This window comes from Cryptotermes secundus, unplaced genomic scaffold (assembly GCF_002891405.2).
Source record: "Cryptotermes secundus unplaced genomic scaffold, Csec_1.0 scaffold1182, whole genome shotgun sequence".
NCBI classification, from domain to species: Eukaryota; Metazoa; Arthropoda; class Insecta; order Blattodea; family Kalotermitidae; genus Cryptotermes; species Cryptotermes secundus.
In genome coordinates, this window is record NW_019737098.1 from 370,872 (window position 1) to 383,864 (window position 12,993).

The 12,993-nt window shown below is 37.1% G+C and overlaps 1 protein-coding gene across 7 annotated transcripts in view; it reads right to left on the reverse strand.

The window, feature by feature from the left end:
- Positions 1 to 3,097: 3,097 nt before the first annotated feature.
- The window catches only part of LOC111870214, an 82,463-nt gene continuing 72,567 nt past the window's right edge, over positions 3,098 to 12,993 (reverse strand). For all 7 annotated transcript variants that reach the window (XM_023862317.2, XM_023862316.2, XM_033753712.1 and 4 more), the window contains 5 exons: positions 10,890 to 11,173; positions 9,702 to 9,849; positions 8,972 to 9,189; positions 7,122 to 7,317; positions 3,098 to 6,887 (listed from right to left, as the gene is read on the reverse strand). In XM_023862317.2, the coding sequence (XP_023718085.1) occupies positions 6,065 to 6,887; positions 7,122 to 7,317; positions 8,972 to 9,189; positions 9,702 to 9,849; positions 10,890 to 11,173 (1,669 nt within the window). In that variant the 3' untranslated portion in view covers positions 3,098 to 6,064. The remainder of the gene's footprint in view (positions 6,888 to 7,121; positions 7,318 to 8,971; positions 9,190 to 9,701; positions 9,850 to 10,889; positions 11,174 to 12,993) is intronic.

The following is a 12,993-nucleotide window of genomic DNA, read 5'->3' on the forward strand; positions in this document are numbered from 1 at the left end:
AATCGAACCCAGGACGTCTAGCCCATGGCCATTCACTATACTGACTGAGCTGCCTCGCCCTACCTCATATAAATGGACCCAGGCCACAGACAGTAGCCAGTCAATTTTATTGACCGTAAAGTAAAAACGTAAAGTTATCCTTGTGTTTAACTAATTAAGCACTACACCATAAAGACGTATGGGGGAGTGGATGTATAGATCCACAGTTCTTGACTTCTGCACTAGTTGGAAACAAGTGGCTGGCTTCACAGCCCGGCTGCTTCTGCCCCAGGGGAAGATCCCCTGGTACCCATTGGATGGGAGGCTGTGTGGGCTCCAGAGCCAGTGTGAACGTTGCGGAGCAGAGTAAAATCTTGCCATATACCACATCAAATAATTGAACCCCACATGTCTGTAATACTGACTGAGCCACCTTGGCTTATTTTGTCTGACTGAACCCATTACATCCACCCCGTAATCAGTCACAATGCTGACTGATTCCAACTCTGGATGATCTTTCTGCATTTGGTCACTCTACTGACTGAGCTACCCTTGCTTACCTCTTATAATAGAACCCAGGACGCCCAGCCTATAGCAAGTCACTGTACTTGCGACTGAGTCACCCCGGCCTGTATTCTTATAATTGAACTCTGGACATTCACCCTGTAGCAGCCCTACTACTTCTTACACTCAAATTCTGTCTTTGTAGCCAAGCTCACACAAAAAATAAAACCATGAAGTCACTAGGTCAACAAACTGATGCAATAACACAGAAGTAATAGAATCAAAACAAAATTTATATAGAGCAGTTTACATTACCTATACCAATGCAGAAACCAGAATGAATTATTTTTTAATGGAACCCGTAGCAAGTAGAAGAAATAAAGGTAAAAGCAGATTGGGGCAAGAATGGATTGAAGTGCCACAAAATAAATCATAAATAAATAAGAAAAAAATCCTCGGCACACTATTCTCAACATGTTCAATACATGTTCTTCCCTAAATTTACATTTAGACAAGCAACAAAAATTGATCAATTTTTGGCAATGTTTGGCAATTTTACTGCTGTATGTTGCCAGCAATGTTGGTGGAAATCTATTGCCTTGTCAATCAATTTCCCTGATGTTATTGGCAACATGGAAAAACTTCCAGGTACATGGAGCCCTTTATTTACACTATAGCATATTACCTGTCAAGGTAAGTGCTAGATACCTCTTTCAAATATTTAACTTTATTTTTAAAAATGTTTGGTCATGGATTTAATAGTGAGCTGCTGCTTATATAACCATACACTCAGTTATTAGTAGAAGATACAGGAGAAGGAGAAACAGAACATGGGTTAGGCCATTTCTTAAGAAGTGTCATTTAAATTTAACTTTGTGCACTGAGAGGCAAATACTTGTTTCTGAAATTATGAAAATTTTATACACTGACTTTGAGTACAATTATACTGAGGATTCAGAGAATAGATATTAACATGAGGAAAACAATTTCCATATCTAACATGTTAACAATCACAGTAAAAGAAGTGTCTACTTGGGATTCCTCTAAAAGTTACAGTTTCTGAATCTGCTTTTTTCTCTGCCAATACATCAAAGCAAGTAAAAGATTAAATTTTAAAATTAGGAATGGAAAGAATTCATGAAAATAGTAAAATCAGACTCATAATTTCTTATTATTTAAGCTATTGCAAACACTTTGATTTGAACACTTCCCATGAGGATTTCAGTGCTGTTTTGCCTGCTTCTTTGTAGTTCTTGGAGTATGACAGTGTTTGTAGAATGTGAATAGAAAGCAGTGGGATTAGAATTAAGTGATGAATTTGAAGGAGACAGAGAGAAAAGAGAATATTTGAAAAATTAATGAATTTGTGGAGAGAACACCACACGATGCCCAAGGGATCAGCACACAAACAAGGGGCATTTTTCAGATCACAGATGTAGCTGCTGGAGCAAACTGTCTGGAATACGCACATCACATGTGGACGGCGCCCCTTACGAGGTGCAATAGGATTTTACGAAAGATTTTAATTTAAGTGGACTGCAATGTGCAATTTTAGCGCGCATCAAAGCAGTGTAACAATTTAGGTGCATCGAAACACCTGAGGCTGGCCATCTGTGGCCGAAACATGTTGTGTTGGTATTGAATAGTGATTATTTTAATGATTTGTTGCATTATTGATGGATTAAATATGTAGACGTTAATTGGTACTGCTACTACACACTCTTACAATCCAGAAGACCACAGTCTGAACACTCACTGCTGTGAACACTGAAAAACTTATATTTCAGTTCAGATATTGAAAATTCTGCATTACTTACTAAGTAGCTTTAGTAAAATTAAGACATCTTTCATTATTCAAAGCTATATAAATGCATGTATAATATAAACAGCAATGTGTACACTGATACCTGACTGTAACACAACAGTAATTCAAGGATTATCACCACACAATAACCAGGAAATTCCAATCTGTTTTCTACCTTTTCTTGAACACGTGTCAACCCACAGCATGCCTAATATAGCAATTGTGTTGCTGCCACATACTTCTCACAAAGCTCCTCCTGTAAGTATACCTTTATCATGAGTTTAATGCTTGTACAAGAAAATCAGGTAGCCTCAAAACTATAGCTTTGTATATTTTAATTAATTTAATACAGGAGAATAGCAGACAAATTATTCTGAATCAAATCATTCCTGAAATTTAAACTGGTCTTAACTTCTTAGTGAAAGAGAAATGATTTGTTAATGCTGTTATGAAATATTTGAACTTTACCACATTTACAAAGATTTTTCTACCAAGACCTAACATTTATAATCCTAACTGGGTCAGCCTGGAAGTTCCTACATGAATCAAAGTAACTATGTACCTAGCTAATTCATCATTTAGTAGCAGAACAGGACGGGAGGTTAATTAGGACCCCTTCTCATCCCTCAGCAGTATGTCCAGTAAAGTGTATAGGATTTCCTTATTGAGAATTAAGTATTTTGTTTTCTTTGAAACCATTTATGGGGCAGTTATACTCTGCATGGTATATTTGACAAATACATGCGACAACAGGTAGTTTGCTGATGAAAGAGATGTAATTTTTTTTTGATAAACATGATTTACCTGACTATTTAATGTACACAAAACATAATTTATTGTAAACAAACTGAGAAATTACAATTCATGCCACATAAACAGTATGCATAAAAACATTATGCTTGTGTTTGTACAAAAGTTTCAAGTAAAACATTTCTACAAATGACTGAAATCTATGCAGTATATTAAAATGTTTTTTAACCAACATTTGGTTAGGTACATAACTCATCTTGAATTGGTGAAAAAGGAGTTCTAAATATTAATTATTATCCATCATTAAAAATGATGGAAATTTCTGCAGTGAACATCTTCATTCTTTACTCAAGTAACATAACATGAATATTCCATTATCTTTTAATGCACATTTATCAACTGGTACTGTCGCATTGTATTCCTTAGGATACAGGATCAGTACCATAAATAATTTACCTCTTCTGTTACTGCTGAAACTCGAAATGCATGTAAAGTTCAACTAGTTCCTTTAAAATTAATTAAAGGCAATGAAACTTGCTTTGCAATTGTCATATAACAAGAAGTCCATGCATGTAGGTTTTTCAAAATCTCGTAAGACTAATAAAGATAACAAGTTTACCTTTACCATTGTATGAAGTGACTTACAAAATGAAACAATGGTAAACCACAATGAGAATGGTTTGATAAAATTTATTGTATGACACAATATCATGAATCAGAAGACCACAGTATGAATCTTCACTGCAATGAAAACTTCAAATCTTATAAATTTATCATAGGTCTACCATACCAAATTTAAGTGAAGTCAGTCCATTGGTTTAGGTGCTGTTTCTAACAGATGGATGGATAGGTGATTTTCTGAATACATCTGTAACATACTGTAGCAATAATCTTGTTTTGTTTTTTTTTTCATAATACAGTAAACCCTCATTCCCTGTGAGATCTAGATTCATCAATATTAGCATAGTAGGTAAATATGCATTCAGTAAACTCAGTACCTAATTAGTTAAGTGAGGATTTGTCAATGTGGCTACATAAAGCCTCCAATTTATACTAAGAAAAGGGGACTACAAAAACACAAATACTGTATATAAAATAAAAACATAATAAAATAATAAAGACAAAATGAAACCATAAATGTTATGTTGTTAACATATGGTAAATAGAAATATAGTATATTAAATGTTATATTTTACTGTAAATTATTTACCTATGAATGATGATGCCAAAGACTTCTGTTGATGATCATGCATTTAGAAGCAGAGGGCTTATTTCTCTGAAGCCAGTGAATCATTAGGATCAGTACGATTATTGTTGAAGATATTAGAAGAAAATGCTGGCATACATGTTGGCACATAGAATATAAGAGCAGGTTTGGGAGACTGCATATATTAAAAAATTTCCACATTCAAGGATAAGTGTTGGTATTTGGTTTTAATGTATAGGTAAATCGGCATCGGTGAAATGCATACTGGGGAAGGGCTTCCTGTATTCTGCTATTTGCATTTGAAATTAGATTTTTTCCTTCAGTACCATGCACATTACAGATATTCAGCTACAAATATTTGTTTAGGAATCCAGTCACCTTTGACGTTAATATTTAGAACTCTTTTCCAGCAACACTGGTGCAAGAACAAACTTCAGAATTCTTTCTTTTCCCATTAACTCAAGTAACTTGGTCACAAGTTAAATGTTTCAAGTCACCTTCCCAAATTTTTGCCTTTCAAGTCATCTTCTAAAATCTCACCAAGGACAGAGGAAACAGAATTCTGAAAAGATTCCAAACCTTGATGTCTGTGAATTCTTTTGTAACTTGTTTTGAAAATGGGCCTCTTCAATTTTTTCAAAATGTGAAAATTAATACACACTTAAGCAGAATGAAACACAGTGATTTCTACGACAAATACCATGGTTGAAAACAAAGCTGATTTAATGAGTTGTGAAGCTGGGTCCCTTATTATAGACATTTTTGTAGCCTTAGATTTTCATCCTTTGGAAACAGGCTGTCGGTACATAGTTCCCACACATGTTAGAAAAATGCAGGGGTGTTTTGAGAGAAGCTCTTTTGATATTTTATGCTAAGGTCTTGAAAGATTTATATGACTCATGTTTCAAAGAAAACCATCTCTATTAAAAAATTAAAATAAATTAGAAACGAAATATGAGTGAGTATGAAAAACATGAACAAATTCCCTAATACTGAGTACACATTTCTTTGATATTTTGTATATTTCATTGATCTTAATGTTAACTTATTGCAGATACAAAACTACTGCTGCAAGTTCAGTCACACTGGCTACAATCATCAGTTATTTTTCTGTGTATTTTTGTAACTTATACTTCATCAAACATCATTTCAAAAGAAAGTTGTAGATCTTAACATTAACATTTAATATTTTACTAATTTTTCTTTTACAGTAAGCCATTATTGATGAATGATGGAGTTTGATTTTAGTTTCATAAGAGATAAGGTTGACATTAGACTGATACAAACAAAAATTAAATTTTCTTGACATCTTCTTATGTACTCTCAGTAACTAATTTAAATGAAATACTTTGAGGAATTAGAGATCAAATGTGTAGATGGGTGGATGTATGCACTATTGGATTCACAGAACTTCACCTTTATGACTTCATTGTACACACATTATGCATAAAATGTATAAAAAATGGAACACTGACTTACAAACAAGTGCTGAAAGTTGTCATTATCTGTATATTTATATGAGCTTTATGCAGCAGTGGCCAAAGATCAATGGCCTAAGGAGAAAAGTTTGGAGTGCCATTCCACAGTGTTCATATGATATCATAATAAAAATACCATGTCTACACAAATATTTTCATACTGGCATATTGTAGTTGTACAGTGCTGGTGTGGTTTCTACATCACAACTCATTGTATGCTATCCTGCTCAATGTTTTGATATGAACATAATGGTTTCATATCTGAGAATGAAAGTCCAGTTATAGGCAGTGATATCTGAGGCCCATTTTCCAAAACACAGCTTTCTCTTACAAAAGGAAAAATCACAATTTAGTAACAGTTCCTCGAGGCACAGCTAACTGAAACTGAACGGTTTTTACCGTGACATTTCCTGCATCACCATTACTGCTCTGTTGCGACATTTTCCGCCTGAACTCCACTGGTGTTGGTATTACCTTGCTCATTACCTCTTCCTCCTCATTTTTATTTCCTTTCCAACTCCAATGCTTAATTTCCCCTGGAACAGTATCTCTTGCAACAAGCTTTGACAACTTGTGATCTTGTTCCCGAAGGGTCACAAAACGTGGTTGCAGCTTTGTGACTCCTGTAGGGGCATTAGTTGTTGTTTTCATATCAGCCTCTGGCATTCCAGTCAATTTGTGGTCCTTTTTGGTCTCAGTACCTGATGAATCATATTCATTTACAAGTACAAACAATGGATCCATCTTATCTTTCATATTCTGATCCTTGCTTTTATCAATATCAATCTTTGTCACTGTTGCAGTATGAGAGCCTGTGTTGTTGTCTGGGGTGAGCCAAGTCAGTTTTTTTCCATAATTGTACCTGTTACTGTCTACGTGATTCTCAATCCCACCATTAATATGTGAACCATACCCTGATAAAAGGGACCCAGAATCTTTATTTCCTGGGGGCAAAATAAGTGTGGTGGAATTAGGTGGAGCATCTTTATGCAGATAAGCAACAGGCCAGTACCGTGGGGGGCCGTACATTTCATAGTGGAATGCTTCAATATGATGTTGGCCATGTGGTGGTCTTTGAGGGCCTCCATGTGGATCATGAGAGTAAGGATAGTAGTGGTCACTGCAAGGTCTCCATTGGTCCCTTGCAGCGCTTCCTACATAGCACCTGCAAAGAAGAAGTGATGGTTACAGCTATTTTTCTTTATTCTGCAATTCAGTCATGTTGCTGCTACATTCGTAACATTAGTATCCATTTGGACTGTGTTTTATATATAACACGATCCATGTAAATACTCCGCAGCAATTATGACCATATATATTAACCTTTCTTCAGTAAACGTAGAACAGTTTTGGTCATAGAAAGTGCTAAATAACCCAAGAATGAAGTTCAGGCTCTCACCATGGGTAGCTGTAGCCCTCTGAGTAGCCACACTGGTGTCCAGGCCTGCAGCAGTAATCCCAGGCTCCGGCATCCCCGCCCTCCAACTCACAGTACCAGAATCCTGCCTCTCTGTTCTCTATGCATTCTGTTCCATAACGGCATGGCCTTCCAGACACGGTAAACCGCTGCCATGTTTGCACATCCACTCGACCCGCTACAGGCAAACAAGGGACATTAAATTCATTGGAAATATTCTGTATTTCATATTCCATTTCATATTCTCTGAAGCTAACTCCACCCCCCACTAAGCGAATTAAAAAAAAATGATGGTAATGAACAATCTCAACTTAAGAGTGGGAGATAATAAACATGTAAAATAGCATTTCTTGTAACACTATAACTCTATACTGTGTGAAGGTGTAACGGTTAAATGGGCTTATGTAAGAAACTCTCTCATTTATTGATCAGTCAATCCCGTTTTTGCAAAAAGATGCTGGCAATTGAGTCATGACAACATAGCATGTGGTGTGTCAGTTTAGTTTGTGTCATCTGTGTTTTGACATTTTGTAGTCTTGTAGATGTTTACCAACATTTTGGAAGAACCTGGTGCCTCCATCATCAGGCTGAGATGCAGAGTAATCAAGGGAAAGAGATTATGAAGTCTGGCCACACATAGCCAGGGATCGGGGGTCTTCTCCTGGTTAATGAAAAATGAAAGAGGAAAGGCTCTTGATTCTCTGCTATTCCTTGGCTCTGGCTGACCAATAAGGTTATTCTTTCTGTTTTATCCCTCAATGATATGTCTGCAGTGTCCGTCTTTTAGTGCACTCAATTTCACTTATTATTTCACAACATGTTTCGGCACTATAGTGCCATCATCAGGTGCTCCATTTACGTTAATCTATTGCATTGCTTGCCATTATGTCATTTAAAAAGTATTTAAAAATGTTTGTCAATTATAATAAATATTTATATACTAAAAACTTGTTAAGATTATTTATCTTATCTGTCCCAATTCTAACACCGCGCATAGTTCCACCACTATGGGAGTCGTTCCTCTTATTCTCAGTGTATATCGTGTCTCATGCTGTGTGTTCCCTTTTTGGTTGCGGGTGTTGTAATCAACATTACAACCAATTAACAACGATTAACCAAAATTCGTATGCCCTGATAACATTATATCATCACATTAACTGGCACATTTCTCACAATATTGGGAACAAAATTTTGGGTGTGGAAGCATGGGTGCTGGCAGGAAGGTGGCAGGTCCTGCTCCACAACTCTGGATTCTTGGAAAGAAAAATGAAATAAATAAATAAATCATTTAGGAAATAGATGGAAATGTAAGAAATATGTATTAATATCAAAAATTGAAAGTGTATTTTTTGTAACTATTTTTCTATGCTAAATACTCTAGGTTATCTGTAAAAGTAGTCTTAAAGAGCTTAAATATAAGTACTTGCATGTAAGCAAATTATTGGCTACCCCCCTTGGAAAAAAAATATTCTGGCAGCAGCTATGTGCAGAAGTTATTTAATGTTCAGTTGCGCAACATTTTCAAGTTTTCTGGCAGTAATAGAGTAACAATGTCCTATTCTTCCCATTTATGCTTCTGTAATTTTTACTGAAACTGTTTTGTACATTATTCAGTAATTAACTAACTCTGTGGAATATAGTCCTTTAGGAGCTAGTAGTTGCTCAGCTAGTCAAAATTCCTTGCTTTTTTATAGAACCTGAAAGATTCATGACTAGTCTCAAATGAGCCTGTCACTGAACCACCCTGAGAGAGAATAGGATCTTTGCTTATAAAATTGCAATTCTATTTTGACCAATGCATGAGGACATACTAAATTAGCACTGCCACTTACGAATGTAATGTCCATCAAATCTGTGTTGTTGTTCTGGATTGTGTGCTATGAGGTCACATCGCTGATCCAGGAAGTTCCAAGCAAACATCCAGTTGTTGCTGTCATGTATATAGTCCAGTCCAGGTCTCAGGTCACGCTGCTCAATGTCACTAAGAAGACAATTGTGTTCTGGAACGTTTTCGTCATAACGAGGGTTGGGATGATACACATTCCTTGATCTGCAAGACAAGGGCAGTTTTATGCTAAGGCTGTCCATTTAGGTAGTGCACTGAAGTAGTCAGCTGCTCACTGTTCATCTGCAATTAAAGTCTTATCAGGGCTGGCAATATATTTAGGGAATTAATACTTAATATGCCCATTCAATCAAACAGTGTTCATATTTTGCATTCATTGTGCATCATGCGTTTATTATAAGTAATTTTCTTTTTGTTTCAGACAAAGACTTCAGAAATATCAGATTAAAAACCTATGTAATGTTAAGTTAATGTTGTGCTAGGACAGTTTAATTGTTACCGCACTGTAAAACAATGCATGGTTCCTTCGCCATAATAGTGTCAGGTCACACACTTCTACTTCTGTATTGGTGCTGAAATGTTACCCCTTATTTGGTATGGAAACATGAGGTTTCCATTTGGTCCTAAGGCTAGAGGGTCATAACTTGTCCTTAGATGATGAAATTCATGCTGCCAAGAGAAAGATAAAAGTAAATAACTTCTTTATGAAAACAGACCGGAAGCTGAGAGCAGTACAGAAGAAGTTGAAGCTCTCTCGTGCCCGGGTGCACTCGGCTTTGCAGTCCAATTCTGTAGGGACATCCAGAGAGCTGCGTACAACGATAGGAAGCAGACGGGCTGGACCCCCATACACCACATAGCATTCTGCATACACACCAATCAACATAAAATAACCTTTCACTTTATGTGGAACTAAATTCAAACTTCATCAGTTTTCTCAAAAGTAGCCATTGTACAATGAATGTATAAGGGGAGGGCCTTCTCGGCCTTTGCACCGCGACCTACAGTGATCTATTGTGCTTAGCCATGGTGCAAAATAATAGATATATTTCATGATATAAGATCTGTAACGTCTATTTGAAATATTTCTTGCTATGTTGAACATGACAAAAGGGGAACATAATTTCTAACTCATTTCAGTGACATATGTAATGTGATTAACTTTGTCACTTGAGGGGTTAAGATATATACATATTTTAGAGGGCAGTTATCAGGAAAATGACTAGGTATTTAATTAATAAATGTCTTTATTGTTCCATCTTACATGCAACACTCTGTAAAGATTTGTTTAAAAGTTACCGCATTCACATTATGCGGTTTTCAAGATGGAACATTAAGGCATTTGTTAATTAATTAATTATGTGCAACAGGATGCTGCAAAATAAAATTATGACTAGGTATAAACCAGCTGAGGTAAATTTGTCCTATGCTTAAGCACCAAGTGAGGTAAAGTTATCCCTGTGCTTAAGCAGCAAAATGAGGTAAATCTGTCCCCGTGCTTAAGCACCACCCCACAGAGATGCAAAGGGAGCGATGGTAAATTTTTATGCACTGGATGGAGGACGATGACCAGTTTCATTCTTTGGCTACTTAACCCTTGGGCAAAGAGGCTATGGTAGCCATTGCACAGGAAACTGGGTGAGAGCCAGAGCTACTCTGTATATTCCTGCACCAAGAATCAAACCCTACTTTTTCAGCATCATTCCCATATATTTTACTGGATGAACCATCTTCCATCATGAGATAATACGTAAATGGGAGTATAATAATAGATAAAATGGATCCTAGAGAAGATGATTACATATGAAAATTGGATAAGCAGAGTATCTAAGAGTAGGCTTTGTTGATAACAATGTATACTATGACACAGAATCAGTTGATTTATCCAGTGATTTATTCCTTACGTTCGTCACTGGGTTTGGGATACGCTGGTGGTCGTGGGGGAGGACGTGATGGGGGATGACGTCCACTTCCACCCCCTTCGTGGTAGTGATGCTGGTGTTGAAACTCATACTGCTCTTCTGGGTAGGGGCTATAGTGGTTAATCTCACAACCATGACCATAGCTTCCCCTCTCATATAATTCATAGCCTAAATCATCCACCAGTTGTCGTCTGGGGTCCAGCTCAAAGAATGGCCAGTCGGACAGCAGGCAGTTTTCTGGCGGTGCACTGATAGGTGGACCATATCTGCATACAATATAAAGGAATTATATTATTTACTATTATATATTATTTCCTAAATGAAGATCAAGTACTCATTTTTGCTGTCTCAAGTTTTAAGATTATTTCTATAAACTTCCTGATAATATTCACACATTTGTGTGGTAGGGGATTTGTTGGCTAGGGTCTTCTACTGATTGTATGTCAGATATTCCACAGAGTGAGTCTAAATGGAGTTTTCTACAGTATCACTACCTTCTCTCAAGATTATGTGAGTGGTAAATTTGTCCATATTCTTAATTATGCACCATGCCATGAGTGCAGGTACAATGCAGAGCACTTTTAACCTTGACAAGGTCTGGTGATGGAGGTCAGTGGTCATCTTCTCGTGCAAGCTGCTGGAGAAAGAGCCCCCAGTAGATGCTGAATATGAGGCCAGACATCAATATGGATATGGCGGAAAAGAGAAACATTTATACACCTGTCAGGAATTGAACCTCAGTCATGCTAGTCACTTTACTGATTCTGCTATCCTGGGTCTTGAAAGTGCATATAAATTATTCCTTACCTTTTTCCCAGCCAAGTGCCAGTGCAGACATGAACCCTCCAATTTAAAGGGCAAGAATATCATAATATCATGTACCTCACATTTGGTAATAATTCAGTATAGATCAATAGTAGAATAGTGAATATCAGAGAAAAATCGTCTGCCATTTGCATGATCCTGAGCTAGATCTGCAGCCAGTCTAAGATAAAATATAAAGTTACCCTACCAACTCTTTCAGGCCAAATTGATTAACTTCTTATAAAATACAACTCCTCTGTGGCATGCACTCCAATATGAACCTGTTAATCAGGTGATAATGTATGAAACATCTGAAACTTGTCTGTACAGTAACAGACAAAAACATAGGAACTTGCACAGAGATAATATTTCTGAAATAAATACCTTATTACTTAAGATTTTCGTTCTAAAATCATCATAAGAAAGAAACTTTAATCACATATCTCTTTCCGGGAAACGAAATGAGTTTAATGCACATATATTACTAGTGCTATGCAGAAATTTCCATGCTTTTTCATAAATACCGAATGAAATTTGCTACAGACCTCTGTGCATCAGTAGAACATTGTTCTTTAGTGGTAAGCTCTCCAACTTCATAATCAAGAAGTTTCAGCTTTAAATCTCAGCCTGAATGCCATCTATTCTGAATATTTCCATGAGTTTCCTCTGTCCCCTCAGACAAACAACCCATTTAAATAGGTTATGACCATTTCCACATCCTTTCTATTTATCATTCTCAGTTGTCCCACCATCAAACGATAATGCTCGCAGTTGAGAAAGTGGTATTAAATAAACCAAGATCAATCAATTTGCATGTTCAAGATAAGCTGCAGGGTGTGCTGAAAATAGCACATTTTGATTAGTTGTGCCATGTCTTACCATATACATGAATTAAATGCACAGAAAACCAGCCACTAAATATCTCCAGACTGTATACTGACAAGTCCCCAGAACCTGGTTTACAAACTNGCCGGATTATTCAGTTCATTGATTCAGTTCTATTCAGTTCATCGATTCAGTTCAGCAGTTTCACATCAAGCAACTTCAGCCAGCAGGCTTCGTCGCCAGCGCTCGGTCTTCGGAGGCATCGGCAGGCTGCGCCGGGCACGACTGCCTCGGCCCTCCAGCGCTCTCACACCCGACTCACTGGGGCACAGCGCCTGGACTCGCCAGTGGTCGTGTTACGGTTCGACTCACTGGCCATCTGGCGTAGCCACTGCCTCATGGCTCCTACGACCGCGCTCGACTAGCCTTTCACCACCAGCAGCCACCTCCGCCATTT